At 39.9% G+C, this 13,420-nt stretch overlaps 3 protein-coding genes across 3 annotated transcripts in view; 2 read left to right on the top strand and 1 right to left on the bottom strand.

The window, feature by feature from the left end:
• The first annotated feature begins 2,092 nt into the window (after window positions 1-2,092).
• On the top strand, window positions 2,093-5,152 carry Obp10 (odorant binding protein 10). The gene is made up of 6 exons (XM_071697439.1): window positions 2,093-2,361; window positions 3,210-3,297; window positions 3,850-3,902; window positions 4,035-4,191; window positions 4,789-4,853; window positions 4,935-5,152. Exons 1-6 carry the CDS (start codon window positions 2,302-2,304, stop codon window positions 4,950-4,952), a joined length of 441 nt encoding a protein of 146 aa, XP_071553540.1. The 5' UTR covers window positions 2,093-2,301; the 3' UTR covers window positions 4,953-5,152.
• Window positions 5,153-6,573: 1,421 nt separating this feature from the next.
• Window positions 6,574-8,117, top strand: Obp11 (odorant binding protein 11). The gene is made up of 6 exons (XM_071697438.1): window positions 6,574-7,050; window positions 7,126-7,216; window positions 7,383-7,465; window positions 7,549-7,651; window positions 7,860-7,924; window positions 8,009-8,117. The coding sequence occupies exons 1-6, from the start codon at window positions 6,967-6,969 to the stop codon at window positions 8,024-8,026; spliced, it is 444 nt and encodes a 147-aa protein (XP_071553539.1). The 5' UTR covers window positions 6,574-6,966; the 3' UTR covers window positions 8,027-8,117.
• Window positions 8,118-8,176: 59 nt separating this feature from the next.
• LOC139767811 (uncharacterized) overlaps window positions 8,177-13,420 on the bottom strand; it is a 59,368-nt gene continuing 54,124 nt past the window's right edge. The window contains 12 exon segments of the mRNA XM_071697441.1: window positions 8,177-9,448; window positions 9,553-9,915; window positions 9,981-10,104; window positions 10,173-10,318; window positions 10,382-10,574; window positions 10,711-11,158; window positions 11,409-11,590; window positions 11,690-11,966; window positions 12,052-12,457; window positions 12,576-12,729; window positions 12,814-12,992; window positions 13,114-13,242. Coding sequence (XP_071553542.1) covers window positions 8,738-9,448; window positions 9,553-9,915; window positions 9,981-10,104; window positions 10,173-10,318; window positions 10,382-10,574; window positions 10,711-11,158; window positions 11,409-11,590; window positions 11,690-11,966; window positions 12,052-12,457; window positions 12,576-12,729; window positions 12,814-12,992; window positions 13,114-13,242 — 3,312 coding nt within the window. The 3' untranslated portion in view covers window positions 8,177-8,737.

Below are 13,420 nucleotides of genomic sequence, written 5' to 3'. Positions count from 1 at the left end.
ATCTCGCGAGCATTATTTTAATTCTCTTTTGTAGAACCTGATTTCCCTAATTTTCTGCAGATACGCAATATCTGCGCCTGCAAATGCAACACGCGCTACTCGCGCGGAGAGGCAATTAACATGGCGAGGTGGGGATAAGAGCGACTTCGAACAAACTCCAAACTCTGATCAGAATTGCTTAAAGCGAAATTTCTAACTATATAAAGAAATTAACTTTATCCACGTTAATAAAACAGTACAGATATATGTTACTTGACAATAAATTAATCGCAGATTAAGTTAAGTGGAGTTTAGTCGAAGTCACCCTTATAATCGGTTACCGTTGGAAACAGAATAAAATAGAATATAACTCATTCCTCGTACAATTTTATGCCGAGTCGTTTTATCAACGAAGATATTGATACGGTATTTGAATTAATCTACTAATTATGCGTGCAGCATTTGTTAAATGTTGACGCGCGAGGGACAAGTAGTCGAGACTGTAATTGATCGTACGAAATATCCATTGACAGATCTCTTCACTTTAGTTGCGCTCTGTATTTCCTTCCTTCTTTTCCTTCCTTCTTCATCGGAAGTCAGGAACTAACGGAATATATGTATATTTTATCTTAGAACGGAACTGATGCGATAACATAAAAAACGTTGTGCACGTTCCTCGTGCGTCCAGTAGAAATGGATTACATTGGTCGGACCAGCATTCAATGAAATAAATGTAAAGCTATAGCTTCAATATGTATATAATTTTCTTAACTGCAGAAAGGATCGTTCGAAATTGTTACTGTAATTAATCGGTACAGAATGTTATAAATTAACCGAATTAATTAAAAAAATTGTTAAAGATTTAAGAATTATGAATGATTGCTGAAAAACTTCCTTTTCTATGAATTCTATTCGCGATTCTTTTATTTTGTCTATATCTATACATATATATTTCGTAGTTAAAAGAATACAGTTATTTCAGGTATCTCGTAACGAGGGCAAAAATAATGATGATAAATCTCGACAGGGTGATTCGGTACATAAAACTGCGTGCGCGAAGATGAAGACTGAGGAGCAGGGAGGGACGGAGGAGTGTCGTGTATTCGTGTCGACGTCGCATAGGATAGAGGAGATATTACGTAGGGTCGGATCGTAAACTGGTAACATCCGCCAATCAAATCCGTCTGTCTATGTGTGTGACCTGGCCTAGAATCGAAAGCTCTTCTATACCGAGGAGAGACGGTAATTTCGCGCGATGAAAAGAGCGCGCTATATACCGCGCCGGCATTATGCGATGTGGAACGTTTCGACCGTGTTGTCGAATCATTTAATCATATGATTACGTCGAGGAAAAAAGAAATCTAATCTATAAAATCGGCAGGATCAAATATTCGGAAGTACTTGTTTGTTGTTTCAATTAAATCGACGTTATCTCCTCCGAGCAAGAAGGTGGTACCCTAAGTAGCACAATACATTGGCAACATGTTAACTGAATATTGGTTGTATTGGGAATATTTTTTCGCTAATATTTCCCAAAGTAAAGCTAATATTGGTTATTAATAAAATGCAAGTGCACACTGTCAATTTTAGCATATTAGGCTCAAGAAGAAAGATCGTCTTTACAATTTAGTACTAATATGAAAAATTAATCTCTATATCCAACATGAAAATTAGATATATATTGTTAGCCAATATTGCTGTAATTAAATTGTGCTATTAGGGTGAATGAAGAAAAAATCGCGCTATTTTCTAATTTCTATCCCAAGGCTCCTCGTGCTCGAAACACTTCGAGATTCACATATAAAAGACACGTTGTGCGAAATCAAATTTAAAGCTCGATTAAATTCTGATAACACAGGAGCGTCTATTATAGAACATCGTTTTGCGGAAAACGGCGCAAGGGCGGCGCACGAGAACGAGAGAACAAGAGAGAAAGAGAGAGAGAGAGAAGGATAACAGCTCGCGACCTGCTCTCGAATAAGTTTCCAGGGCTGCGCGCGGCAGGGCTCGCAGCTTCCACCTCTGTCTCTCTCTCTCTCTTTCTCTCTCGGCCTCTGGACCTCGTGCCTCATCTCTCATCCCGACCCCCGTTCGGCCACCCGCGTCCCGCCACTCTCTCTCTCCCGTTTCCGACGTTCAGTCCGCACCCTCGCCTCGCGCACGGCGCGTACTCCGCACGCCTTCGCCTTCGTCGACACGCGCCGGAAATCGCCGCCGGCAAAGGGAACGTACCGTACGCGCTCGCACCACCGACGGCAGCCAGCGAGGAAGAAGGTTCCGCGATAAAGTGATAAGGATACGGAAACTCGAGAGACACCAAGGATGAGGCTCCTCGCAGTCGCCCTGACTTTCCTCCTTCAGGCGTGGATCGTGTCCTGCGGGGTACGTGACAAAACGGGGCGGTGGCAGAGCTGATCGAGACATAGGCGAACCTGGGGGGATGGGAACTCGAACGAAAAATTGTACCCCCTCGAAAATTAATTAAATTAAAAATATATACGAGGGAATTCGATAGAAATTTATTTTTTATTATATTTTTTATAATTCCTCTAAAATCAGAGAGTCAGGGGTCCGACTATATGTCTCTCGAAGCTTAAACGAAACTCGATAGAAGTGAACAGAGACTCGAGAATCGTGGAGGTTTTTTTTTTAAATTGCGTGTTCAATAATGCTTTCTTTATTTTCCATATAGAGATAATCACGATCGCGATTTGCTCGATTTTTTATTCAACACATCAAAAACAAAAATTAAAATTCTCTGTGCAGAATGGAAATGGGTTTTAAATCAAGAGGAGGTAGAATATCGGTCGGAGACGAGTTGTGCGTTCAATAACGCGTGCGACACTTTCGGACTCGATATTTTCCATATAGAGACAATCACAATCGCAATCTACTCGATTTTTTATTCAACGTCGAAAACGAAAATTAAAATTCTCTGTGCAGAATGGAAACGAGTTTTAAATCAAGAGGGGATAATATTTTTTCTGTTTTTTCTCTTTGTGGCAGAACTTAGAAATGAAAAACGATATTGAAATAATTATAAAAATAATCGGACATTGAAACAATAACAAAGAGAAATAATTACGTTACGACAATATTCCTTCGCCAAGTTGCTGTAGATAAACAAATGTATTATAGTTCGCCAATACAGCTTCCGCGAGAGCGCTCGTTTCTCGCTATCTATCTCGACTACTGTCTATTAGTCTCAATGACACCGATCTATTTTGCAGACGAGACCCAGCTTCGTTTCCGATCAGATGATCGCGACCGCAGCCAGTGTCGTGAACGCCTGCCAAACGCAAACGGGAGTTGCTACAGGTATCCAACGAGAGAGAGAGAGTTCGTTCACCTCGGGCGTGAATGAAATTATCGATCGCCCTTTTAATTACCGCGACGACGCATAAAGTTATAGAATGCAGCTGATGCTCGCGAAACCGAGTTTCCCTGCTTCAAATTAAATTGGCAGAATAATTTCCTAATCCTATACACTGTTAAATATTAAAAGATAAAATTTAAACCAAAACCCTAAGTTAAATAACATTTTGTTATTTTTAACTACCGTGTGTGTCAACATTTATTATTTTAACACAAAACAGTATTATTTTAACATTGGTTTAGTTAAATTTACATTGTTTCAGTTAAATTAACGACGTATTGATTAGGAACATATCTATAGGAATGGTCTCAAATTGAGTATAATTTGACTACGAATTTAACACTATATATCAAAGAGATAATGATGAACCTACGTTAACGCGTTCGGTGCATCCAATTTGAGTTCCAAGAAACTTACGATGGAAATTATTTCTAAAATATATTAATGGATATATATATATGGAATATATATATATGGAATACGTCTTTTTTTAGCCGACATAGAAGCGGTAAGAAACGGTCAATGGCCGGAAACACGTCAATTGAAGGTGAGTACCGATGCGCGAGGCGCGTGAATTGTCAATTATGCCTGGCAAAAAAAAAAGAGAATCGTTATCCCAGCGTCGAAATGCAAAGATACGGCCGAGCATTAAAGGCCGATTCAATCTGATTTCTCGCAGTGCTACATGTATTGCCTCTGGGAACAATTCGGTCTGGTCGACGACAAGAGAGAGCTAAGTCTGAACGGGATGCTGACATTCTTCCAGAGAATACCCGCTTACAGAGCCGAGGTCGAGAAAGCGATCAGCGAGTGCAAGGGGATCGGTAACTATTTGGGTATCTACTGTCCTTTTTCGTTTTCGTTCGTCCCGATCGATTGCGTGTGCTCGAAACTTACGAAATCTGGAAGTATAATCCTCTTGAAAATATTACCTGAAATTAGTTGCTGTATTAGTTAATAACTCGCTTCGAAATTGAGAGGATTCCAAACTGATTAAAGCGCAGTTGATGATTCCAGGAGTTTTTAACGGCACGTTTCGATCGCAATTAGATTGACAATAATTAAAAAGAGAAAGAAAAATTGCGATCGAAAAGCTCCCTAAAAGATATATTTTTGTTCTCGACTACCTGGCAAAATTATAATTATAATTTTGCCAGGTAGTCGAGAATAAAGAATATTTCGTTTTTAATTCACTGGCGGAGGAAGTTATTATTTTTTATATATTTCTGTATCTCTTGAATTATTATGATATAACAAGCGCCTCTTCAATATCGAAAGCTTCGAATCTTTGATTCGTTTTTTTTGTTGCTTTCTTTTTAATTCCGATATTTTACCCGAGTATGGTGTTTCATTTTATTTTCGATTACACACGATCCTTCGTTTCGCGTCACGTGGAATAATTAATGGCCAATCGCATCTCTCTCTGTTCGCAGCAAAGGGTGATAATTGCGAGTACGCGTACACGTTCAACAAGTGTTACGCGGAGTCATCTCCGAGGGTAAGTGATTCTATAATCGTTTATAAATCGCATATTGCATTATCCTCATCATCTCACACGCGATCGCAATGTCCGTTTCAGACTTACTATCTATTTTAACGAGCCCCGCGGGAGGACGACAGTTATGAAGACCAAGAACAAAATGCTCAAGATACAATTTCGCCGAATGTGTTGAGATGTTTTTACGTTTAAACCACTTTCCACATTATCATGTAACTGTGCTGTATACATGCCGTATTGCGTAAACCGTATATACGATGTGTGTGTCGATGAAATAAAGAATTCAGCGATCTAACCGACATATCTTCAGCTCTCCTTGCCATTTTGTACCCTCGCTGCAACGCAAAACCGAACGTATCTTACTTTTCGAGAGAAATAAAAAAAAAAAAGTTCTAAAGTTCAAGGTTTTCGTACGAATTACGATGTCGGAGTTTCTTTTTCTTTCTTTCTTTTTTTCCGAAGAAGATTTGTATATGATTTGTATAAAGTGTCTCTATCGGATTGATTGCCGGATAAATTGATGGCGCTCTCGCGCGTGTTGATAAGACCGAGTTTGATCACAGATTGCGGCAGTAGAACGGTCCAATTGCCGGTTGAGGTCATACTTGATGATCGAACGCAACGGATGGAAGAGATCTACAACTATAACACACTTGAAACGCTCATTCGCAAACGAGTCCTTTGTGACGTCCAGAGCAGAAATAGCGTCGGCTCGTGCGCGCTCAGCAAGTGGAAAAGCATTACGATATAACGCAACGCGAGAGCTTTCCGATGAACGTGAGGCAGACGGCAACGCAAAAATCATTATTATATCGAGATCACGATTAGTAGCTCTAGATTAAGTCTATAGATTATATTATATTACATTTTAAATATAATCTATATATAGAAAAAATCATTATTATATCGAGATCACGATTAGTAGCTCTAGATTAAGTCTATAGATTATATTATATTACATTTTAAATATAATCTATATATAGATTATATTTCAGAGAAAAAGAGAACGAGAAACTCTACGATTTAGTTTACGGCGATCTAGCAGTTTCTGTTCGATAGCAAAAATGTAAATCTTGCGACAGTAAGATGACTTAATTGTGCAAAACTGGTTGCATACGAACTCATGACGCGAAGTTACACAACGCGCAGGATTACCGCGGCTTATAATTAAAAGGCTAAAACATTTCATTTGTTAGCCGGGATACATTGTTACAGTGCTCGATCCAGACGTCTAGGTATAATTTTCTGAAGTACCGTAATCACAGGCCGCGGAACGAGGAAGAGATTATCGTGCGATTGTTAATTACTTAGGAAGTAGCTTGGATATGATTTCTAAGTTACTATTATACGTTTGTTTACCGTCATGCTTCTCGCTTACAGCCGCACGCGCATTACACAAAGTTTCATATTGCTAATCTTTTCCCGGTATTTTAAATAATTTTGTCTCTACTCAAGCTTGCGTCTCTTTCGAATTTTCTTCGCAGAGAGCCTACGAGAAATAGTTTTTCGTGCGAGAATTATTTTACTAATTATTTTACATGTCAGTTACACATAGTGCAGAAGCTCAAATCTATAAGTAAAGATTATTTCGAAATATTTCCGGAAAATATTTTCAAAAATATAAATTATGATTCCGCGATTATATTATAGCGGAAAATATTATAGGAGATATAGGAGATACCCCCCCAAAGTCGACCCCAAGCTATCGATCAAGCCTACTTAGAACTTGATCCGTTCACTCGTTATCGAGATCTCAACATCTTGGGTACTCGCAACCCGTCGCGTCGCGTAAAAGAGTCACGGTCGGTCTCGCTCCGCGTGTACTTGGCACGAGACACTACCGTGTCTCTTGATAGTTCACGAAATTTGAAGCTCTGAATCTGATACTTATAGTTAATTATCCCGACGCAATATACATTCGTGTGATTCGCTGATAGTTGAGTTTTGTCTTTGCCTGCTAATTATTATCTCCCACCTCATCCCCTAGGACGGCCTAGGACTCGCATAAATTCTCGATGATTCAGCGCGACCGCGCACTTAGTAATCCTAGATGGGCGAGTAAACGTTGTTTTTCGGCTAGATCCGTATCGACCGCGCGTGCGAAATACGAGAAATGGCAAGGGAAAGCTTAATTCTCATCTGTGCCTCTCTGATCTTTACGCAGCTCGTCGTCGTGAACGCCGCGCCCGGTGACGAAGTGAGTACGAATATATGTGAGTTTAAAGTCCACCCGGATCTTTACGATTGCGGCCGATATAATATAATTTTATAGAATATAGATTGGACCACCGTTCACGAAGAGTTAAGGAAATTGGGTGGAGGTTTACGGAAAAAGTGTACCGCTGAAACTAGCGTGACAGTCGGTACGTTCTTCAGAGTATCGCATTAGATTAACGGGCGAAAGGACTTATTCGATATACTTATTAATAAGAGAAACGATCGAAGTAGTCCAATCATTTGATACTCGCCAAGAATAATTTACACTATCTTCCTATTCTTATCTATTAATGTTAACGATTTTAATCGCAGAGATGTTAGACGCGGCAGAATTAGGCGAATTTGACAAAGCATTGGGGTGCTACTTCAAGTGTGCGATGGAAAAAGGGGGAGTGGTAAAAGCTTTTTTTTTTACAAAACGTAGACGTAATAACGATTAAAACCGAATCGCTGAAGCTTTAATTTTTTTCCCGATTAGATGAAGAAGGACGGCAAAATCAACTACAAGCTCTTGGGCAAGATGATGCCGCAAGCATACAGGCATATTGGAATGGAAATGCTCGACCAGTGTCGTACCACCGGCAAGTATCAGTTTGTTGAGATAATAATACTTGTCTTGATGCGACGCAAATTACATTGCATCGTCTAATTATAAAAATTAAAAAAGTATAAAAATTATCGTTTGCAACGACAGACTATCATAAAAAAGCTACATTATAAAAAATAATCTTCGATGTTGATTACAATTAATGTTTCACGTTTTATATAATTGTCTACAATTTCTTTCAGATGGCAGCGACAAGTGCGACAAGGCCTTGAAGTTCAACGAATGCATGTACAAAGCAAATCCTGTGGTACGTATATAATGATTGATATACTCGATTGATACAATGATTCTAAATGCGTCATGCTATATGTCCTATTGTATTTCTTTCCAGGCATACTTCTGTATCTAGATGTAGGTATACGTGTAAGTGATAGTAAGAGATCCCAAAATATTGCCTGTACAATTTGACATAAAACTGAAAATAAAACGCCTAACAGCCATCCGTTCTCCGTTTCTCGTTCTTACGCTAATTTACAGAATAAAGTGAAATACATCCTCGAAAGAGTAAGAATTGCATATATTATTTGCGAGCACGTTTATAATAACAATTCCATGAATATAACAACAGCTATTTTTGTATGTACATCTTATTTTATATAACTTAACGGTTATATCACGATTTACGTATCGGATGCAGTCGGTGTGGCGCACGTATCTGCATGCCTTGCGTGTTAAACTATTACATTGATAAAGTTTCTCGATATACATACAAACGATTCGTGTACGTTATATACATTTCTGATCAAACACGTAATTCTTCCGTTAATATTGTCCACATATGTATAAATATTAATAAATCTAAATACACACGCCAAGTATACCGCGACAGTCTTCTATTAAATTGTAATAAGAAATCTTCTTCGTTTCCGTGATATACACGATTGTTGTGACAGATATTGCGGACAAATCACAAATAATCAAACATATAAAACAACGAATGATGTAAAATCTTTACATCTTGAATGATGTGAAGATCCTTACATCTTCGACAATCTCTTGAGATCATTACAAATGAGTCTCACTGTATAAATAATGATGACGCTAATAACAACAATATGGTCTATGCTTTCCGCGGCTTCGTCTTTCTCTTGTTAATATTCATTATTTGCTCGACTATGATATCATCCGCTCTGGGATCGATGGGAATGGCCTGGACGGGCGCTCTGGAGCTCGGCACGGGCTTGGACCGTCTCTCCAGTAGCGCGTTCAACCAGACCCACAGCTTCTCGCGATTGAGGAACGCCAGGGCGACCAGCATGATGAACGGCAGCGCGATCACCGATGTCTGATTCATCTCACCCTGATCGACTTTCCGCTCCGCGTTGAACGCCAGTTTGACGTACTTGAACGACGAGTTCGCCTCGAAGTAGACCGGAATAGTGCGGTACTTGTGCACGGCCTGGGACAGCGACGACTCCAATTGGACGAAGTACTTCCTGCCGTCGGCTTGCAACGGCGGGAAATGCACCAGGAAGCCAGCGTTGTAGCTGCCGGCGTTTTTGTTGGCGGTTTGCTGCACGTCCAACTTGGAAACGTGCACCGGCGAGTCGGGAGCGTCCTCCCGGCACAGCTTCACCTTGATCGTGCGATAGTGCTCCGGTTGGGCGGACGTGACGTGCACCGAAACGTCCGTGCGCGAGATCGGATGGAAGGCGATCAGCCGCAGGCCACGAATATCCTCCACCGGCTGCACCAGCTGAGAGCTGGGACTCGTGCGCTGTATATGGGCGTTGCTCTCCACGTTCGGCTTCAGACGGAAGGTGTAGGTGCACTATAAAATTAATAAATCGTCGCGTCATAATCGTTACCGAAACGATTGAGATATCACCCTGTATATTTTTTTGCTCGAAATATATTATTAATATAACTACTCACTGTAGGTTGGAGACCGCGAATCCTGAAGTTACCGTTCTCCTCGGTCGTAGCCTCCTCTTGAAGACTGGAGCAGTTCCCTTGACCCTGGACTTCGACCAGCAGACCAACTTCCGGTTCCCCGTTCAAAGACGTAACAGAACCGTAAGCGCTATAGGCAACTCTGTTACCGAATAGATTCACATTGACGGTCGCCCCTTCCATGACATTAATCATCTTTGACGGCGGATCGAAGCGGTACTCCTTCATCATGGGTCGTAGATAATATTCGCCCGGCGACAACGAATTAAATATGAATTTTCCATCTTCATTGGTTATGCTGTTCTTGCGGTAACTTTGACCACCAGACAAAGAAAGGAGCACACCCTGCAAAATGATACGATATATTATATTTCCTTTTCTTCAGTTAACGTCTTATCTATCCAAGTTACCTGTAATGAAGAACCATCAGCGTGATCAGAAACTTGCACAATAATCTCGGCTAATTTGTGCGCCAAGAACACCCCTTTAGCATCAGGTCCAGTGATTACAAAACCCTCCTTCTCAGCTGTAACACTAATAGCAGATAATTATTAATTTCACAATTGTAATAATAAAAAAAATATATATGACTGCCAACATACCTATATTCGATTTTCCCATCCAAAGGTCCAACGCTGTAAGTTCCGTCTTTTTGCGTAACTAACGTGTGAATTGGAGACTCTTCGCCTTTCCCAGTTATCCGTATAGTTACACCTTCCAACGGCGGAGAGATCTGTCCGGCTATAATCTGAATAATATTTTCGCTTTAGCGGTGAAGTTTATACGTTTAATACAGTAGTAGTTACCCTACCTTTCCTAAATCACCGGCGAAACTTGCGATGTCGTTGTGACAGTCATTCACGCCGAAGATTTTCAGAGACGGCGGATTGAAGAGTAGAATGTCCGATAACGGAGTGATAGTGTACATATTATCCGTTTTCGCCTTAAACTCGAACTCGTATTTGTACACGCCGTCTTTTTTTACAGGTTTCAGTGGACCAATCCTATTAAGAAATATATTAATAAAGAAAGATGTACACATGATTTTATATATCCCAAAGAAATTAATTAAGACATTAATATCACTCAGATATAAATGAAAAAATACATGCAAAACATTTTTCTCAAAACATCACTTACGTGACACTGTCATTTGCGTCTTCGATTTTTACTTTAAGATCGTTTTGCACGCTCAAGCTTATAATACTGCCTTTGTGAGTGTGTTCGGTGGAATGCAGCAAGATCGGGGAGAGATTGCTCGTGTCCCAAGTATAGGAGGAATTTTCGTATACGTGGCAACCCTTTGGAATAAAAGTGTATACGCCAGATTTAGGCACACAGTGCCTCATGCTGCCTTTGTTCAGGGGTAGAGTTATTAGTTTCGTGTTATTGGGCTCGAAGTACTCCACGGCCGTATCGTGAGACGATATGAAGGTGATGGAGAAGCCGGTCTGCTTGAACGGCGGCACCTCGGCGCGCTCCGACGTTATCGAAATCCTGTAGCTGGGATTCTCCCAGCAAAACACATCGTTGTCGATGAAGATCTCGTAGTGACCAGGTAGCACGTCCGTGAACTGGTATTGACCATCTACGTAATGGAAAACGACTTCACAGACAGGGACAGTAGTATCGTATCGAATTAAACGAGCATTACTGCAATAACAAATAGGTACAAGGTACTTTTATTCGCTTGAAATCAAGATAACTTTCAAGCTTATTGCAAATGCAAGATTTATAAGATTATTTTTATTTTACAAAACCGTATTTGTTATTGCAGCTCAAGTTATATCATTAAAAAGATTGAGTTAAAAGATTGATTAGCATTTATGTTAGCACACCTCTAGCTTGTACCGTCTTTATCGTGACTCCATCGAGGATTTTCAGAGTAACGGAGGCTTGACTGCAATCCGTTTCTGGCAAACAATGTACCGTCCCCGTTAACGTGGCCTTCAATTGTAAGAAGTTGACATTGGTAATTGGTTGAGACGTCACGTCAATCGTTTGTTGCAGCGGGTAGAATCTAGAAATATAATAAAGCTTTTATAGTCCGTAACTTTTTACACATATAATTTCATAAACGTTTGCGTATATTCTGATTTATTTTTATTTTGTTACTTACTGCAAACCCTTAGTTTTCTCTTCCGTGCTCACAACTACGCTCAACTGGTATTTATCCGGTGCGAGGTATACAGAGTACTCTCCCGTCTTCTCGTCGGTGTCGAGCTCCTTATAGAACGTAGCGGCTGTGTTCTGAATGGATATTCGGCGAAAATGCAGCGTCCCCTTTGCCGACAGGGTTACCTTTCCCGAAACTTTATACGCCGAAGGTATCAGCACCGGAAGTTCAGGCGAGGTGGGAGATATTTTAACTGTCCTTTCGCTAAATTGTACATTTGCTGAAACGAATAACATGCTGGTACAAATGATTCCTAAAGATCCAATTTACAAGAAATTTCGTAAAATTTCGTAAATTTCACATACCAGATTCCGCTCTGAGTGTATATTGGCCGGCTTTCATGTTATCCAGTACATATTTCCCGTCCTTATCCGTAACTGCAACTTCTTTCTGCGACAAGAATATCTTTGCTCCTGACAAGGGATTTCCATTCGTCGAGATAAGAACAAGGCCGCCGACTGTGAAGCCAGTTACTTTAAAGTCTTGAGCAAGGACCACGCTGCCGTGGCCAACTTTGAAAGACAATTCCGGTGGTTGAACGTCGAACTTTGTCTGGGCACCGGCGTAGTGAGGTACAAGCTTATAATCGCCAGGCGATAGACTGGGGAATATAAATCTACCGGTATTGTCCGAAGTCACGTGGCAAAGCGGTTTCTTGGATTCAAAGTTCTTATCCAGAGGAGTAGTCTCGCACTTCTCGGCGACACCATTCTGTAAGACGTACAAAATTATTCATTCTACGTATAATTCTAATAAATACTTAAAAATTTAGAAATATCAATCTAATATTAAAACACACTAGTAACAAGAAAATAATAATAAATCTTACGCCGAAAAGGATGAAGGATACACCAGCCACCGGTTCATTCTCGCTGGTGACTTTGCCACTGACATCATATCCCAATACTACCAAGCTGCCATCGGCGAGTTCTGTGTTTCCCTCTTGTACAATTACTTCAACTTTATTTTCTTTTAGTATCCATCTGAAAAAGATAATTAATACCGTTGTCACCTTGTATCTTTTGCAGCTTAAAATAAATTTTTTAACTGTCAGACTGTACACTTACTTGGAGTGATGCGCAGCAAGGATGTACTTTCCAGGCTGAATGGGAGTAAAGTAAAATGTGCCACCTTCTGCCGTTAACGTCGATTTAATGGCAACTTGTTTATTATTGTTTATTGCATCTGCGTATCCTAAGACGACAGTGACTCCTTTAGGACCAGAATCAGTACCTAAACTAATCACCTAAAAATAGTAATTTATATTAATTTAATAACTTTCAGATGCATTAAAAACTACTGTTAAATTGTAATATTCCTCTGAATATAAATATTTTCACATAACAGAGAGAAAATTTATTACTCACACGTCCTGTAATACCAAATCCTTTGAACGTAAAGTTAATGTCTTTTCCCTGACTGCAGTCATCCGTGACACCGTCTACATTCAACGTTACCTCGGTGGGCTCAAAGCTCCAGCCTCTGGGAGGATCTACCTGATATATTAAAACACAGATAACTTTCATAAAATCTTTTACAGTAAATTTTTTAACACACCAATTATAGAAACTAACAATTTTATATAAATTTTGTACAAGGATTAAAGACCAATCTTATTCTGTTCAAAGCAAAAGAGACTTTTGGAAATAAATTTATACATTTATATATTACACA

This window comes from Temnothorax nylanderi, unplaced genomic scaffold (assembly GCF_030848795.1).
Source record: "Temnothorax nylanderi isolate EJ_2023f unplaced genomic scaffold, tnyl_v1.0 TNYL_tig0012_pilon, whole genome shotgun sequence".
In the NCBI taxonomy this organism is placed as follows: Eukaryota; Metazoa; Arthropoda; class Insecta; order Hymenoptera; family Formicidae; genus Temnothorax; species Temnothorax nylanderi.
This window is presented reverse-complemented; position numbering and strand designations above follow the sequence as displayed.

Coding starts and splice junctions, on each gene's coding strand:
- Obp10 (XM_071697439.1), top strand. CDS start 2,302: ATGAGGCTCCTCGCAGTCGCCCTGACTTTCCTCCTTCAGGCGTGGATC. Junction 2,362..3,209: donor CGTGGATCGTGTCCTGCGGG/GTACGTGACAAA, acceptor TCTATTTTGCAG/ACGAGACCCAGCTTCGTTTC. Junction 4,192..4,788: donor GGGGATCGGTAACTATTTGG/GTATCTACTGTC, acceptor CTCTGTTCGCAG/CAAAGGGTGATAATTGCGAG.
- Obp11 (XM_071697438.1), top strand. CDS start 6,967: ATGGCAAGGGAAAGCTTAATTCTCATCTGTGCCTCTCTGATCTTTACG. Junction 7,051..7,125: donor ACGCCGCGCCCGGTGACGAA/GTGAGTACGAAT, acceptor ATAATTTTATAG/AATATAGATTGGACCACCGT. Junction 7,217..7,382: donor TGAAACTAGCGTGACAGTCG/GTACGTTCTTCA, acceptor TTTTAATCGCAG/AGATGTTAGACGCGGCAGAA.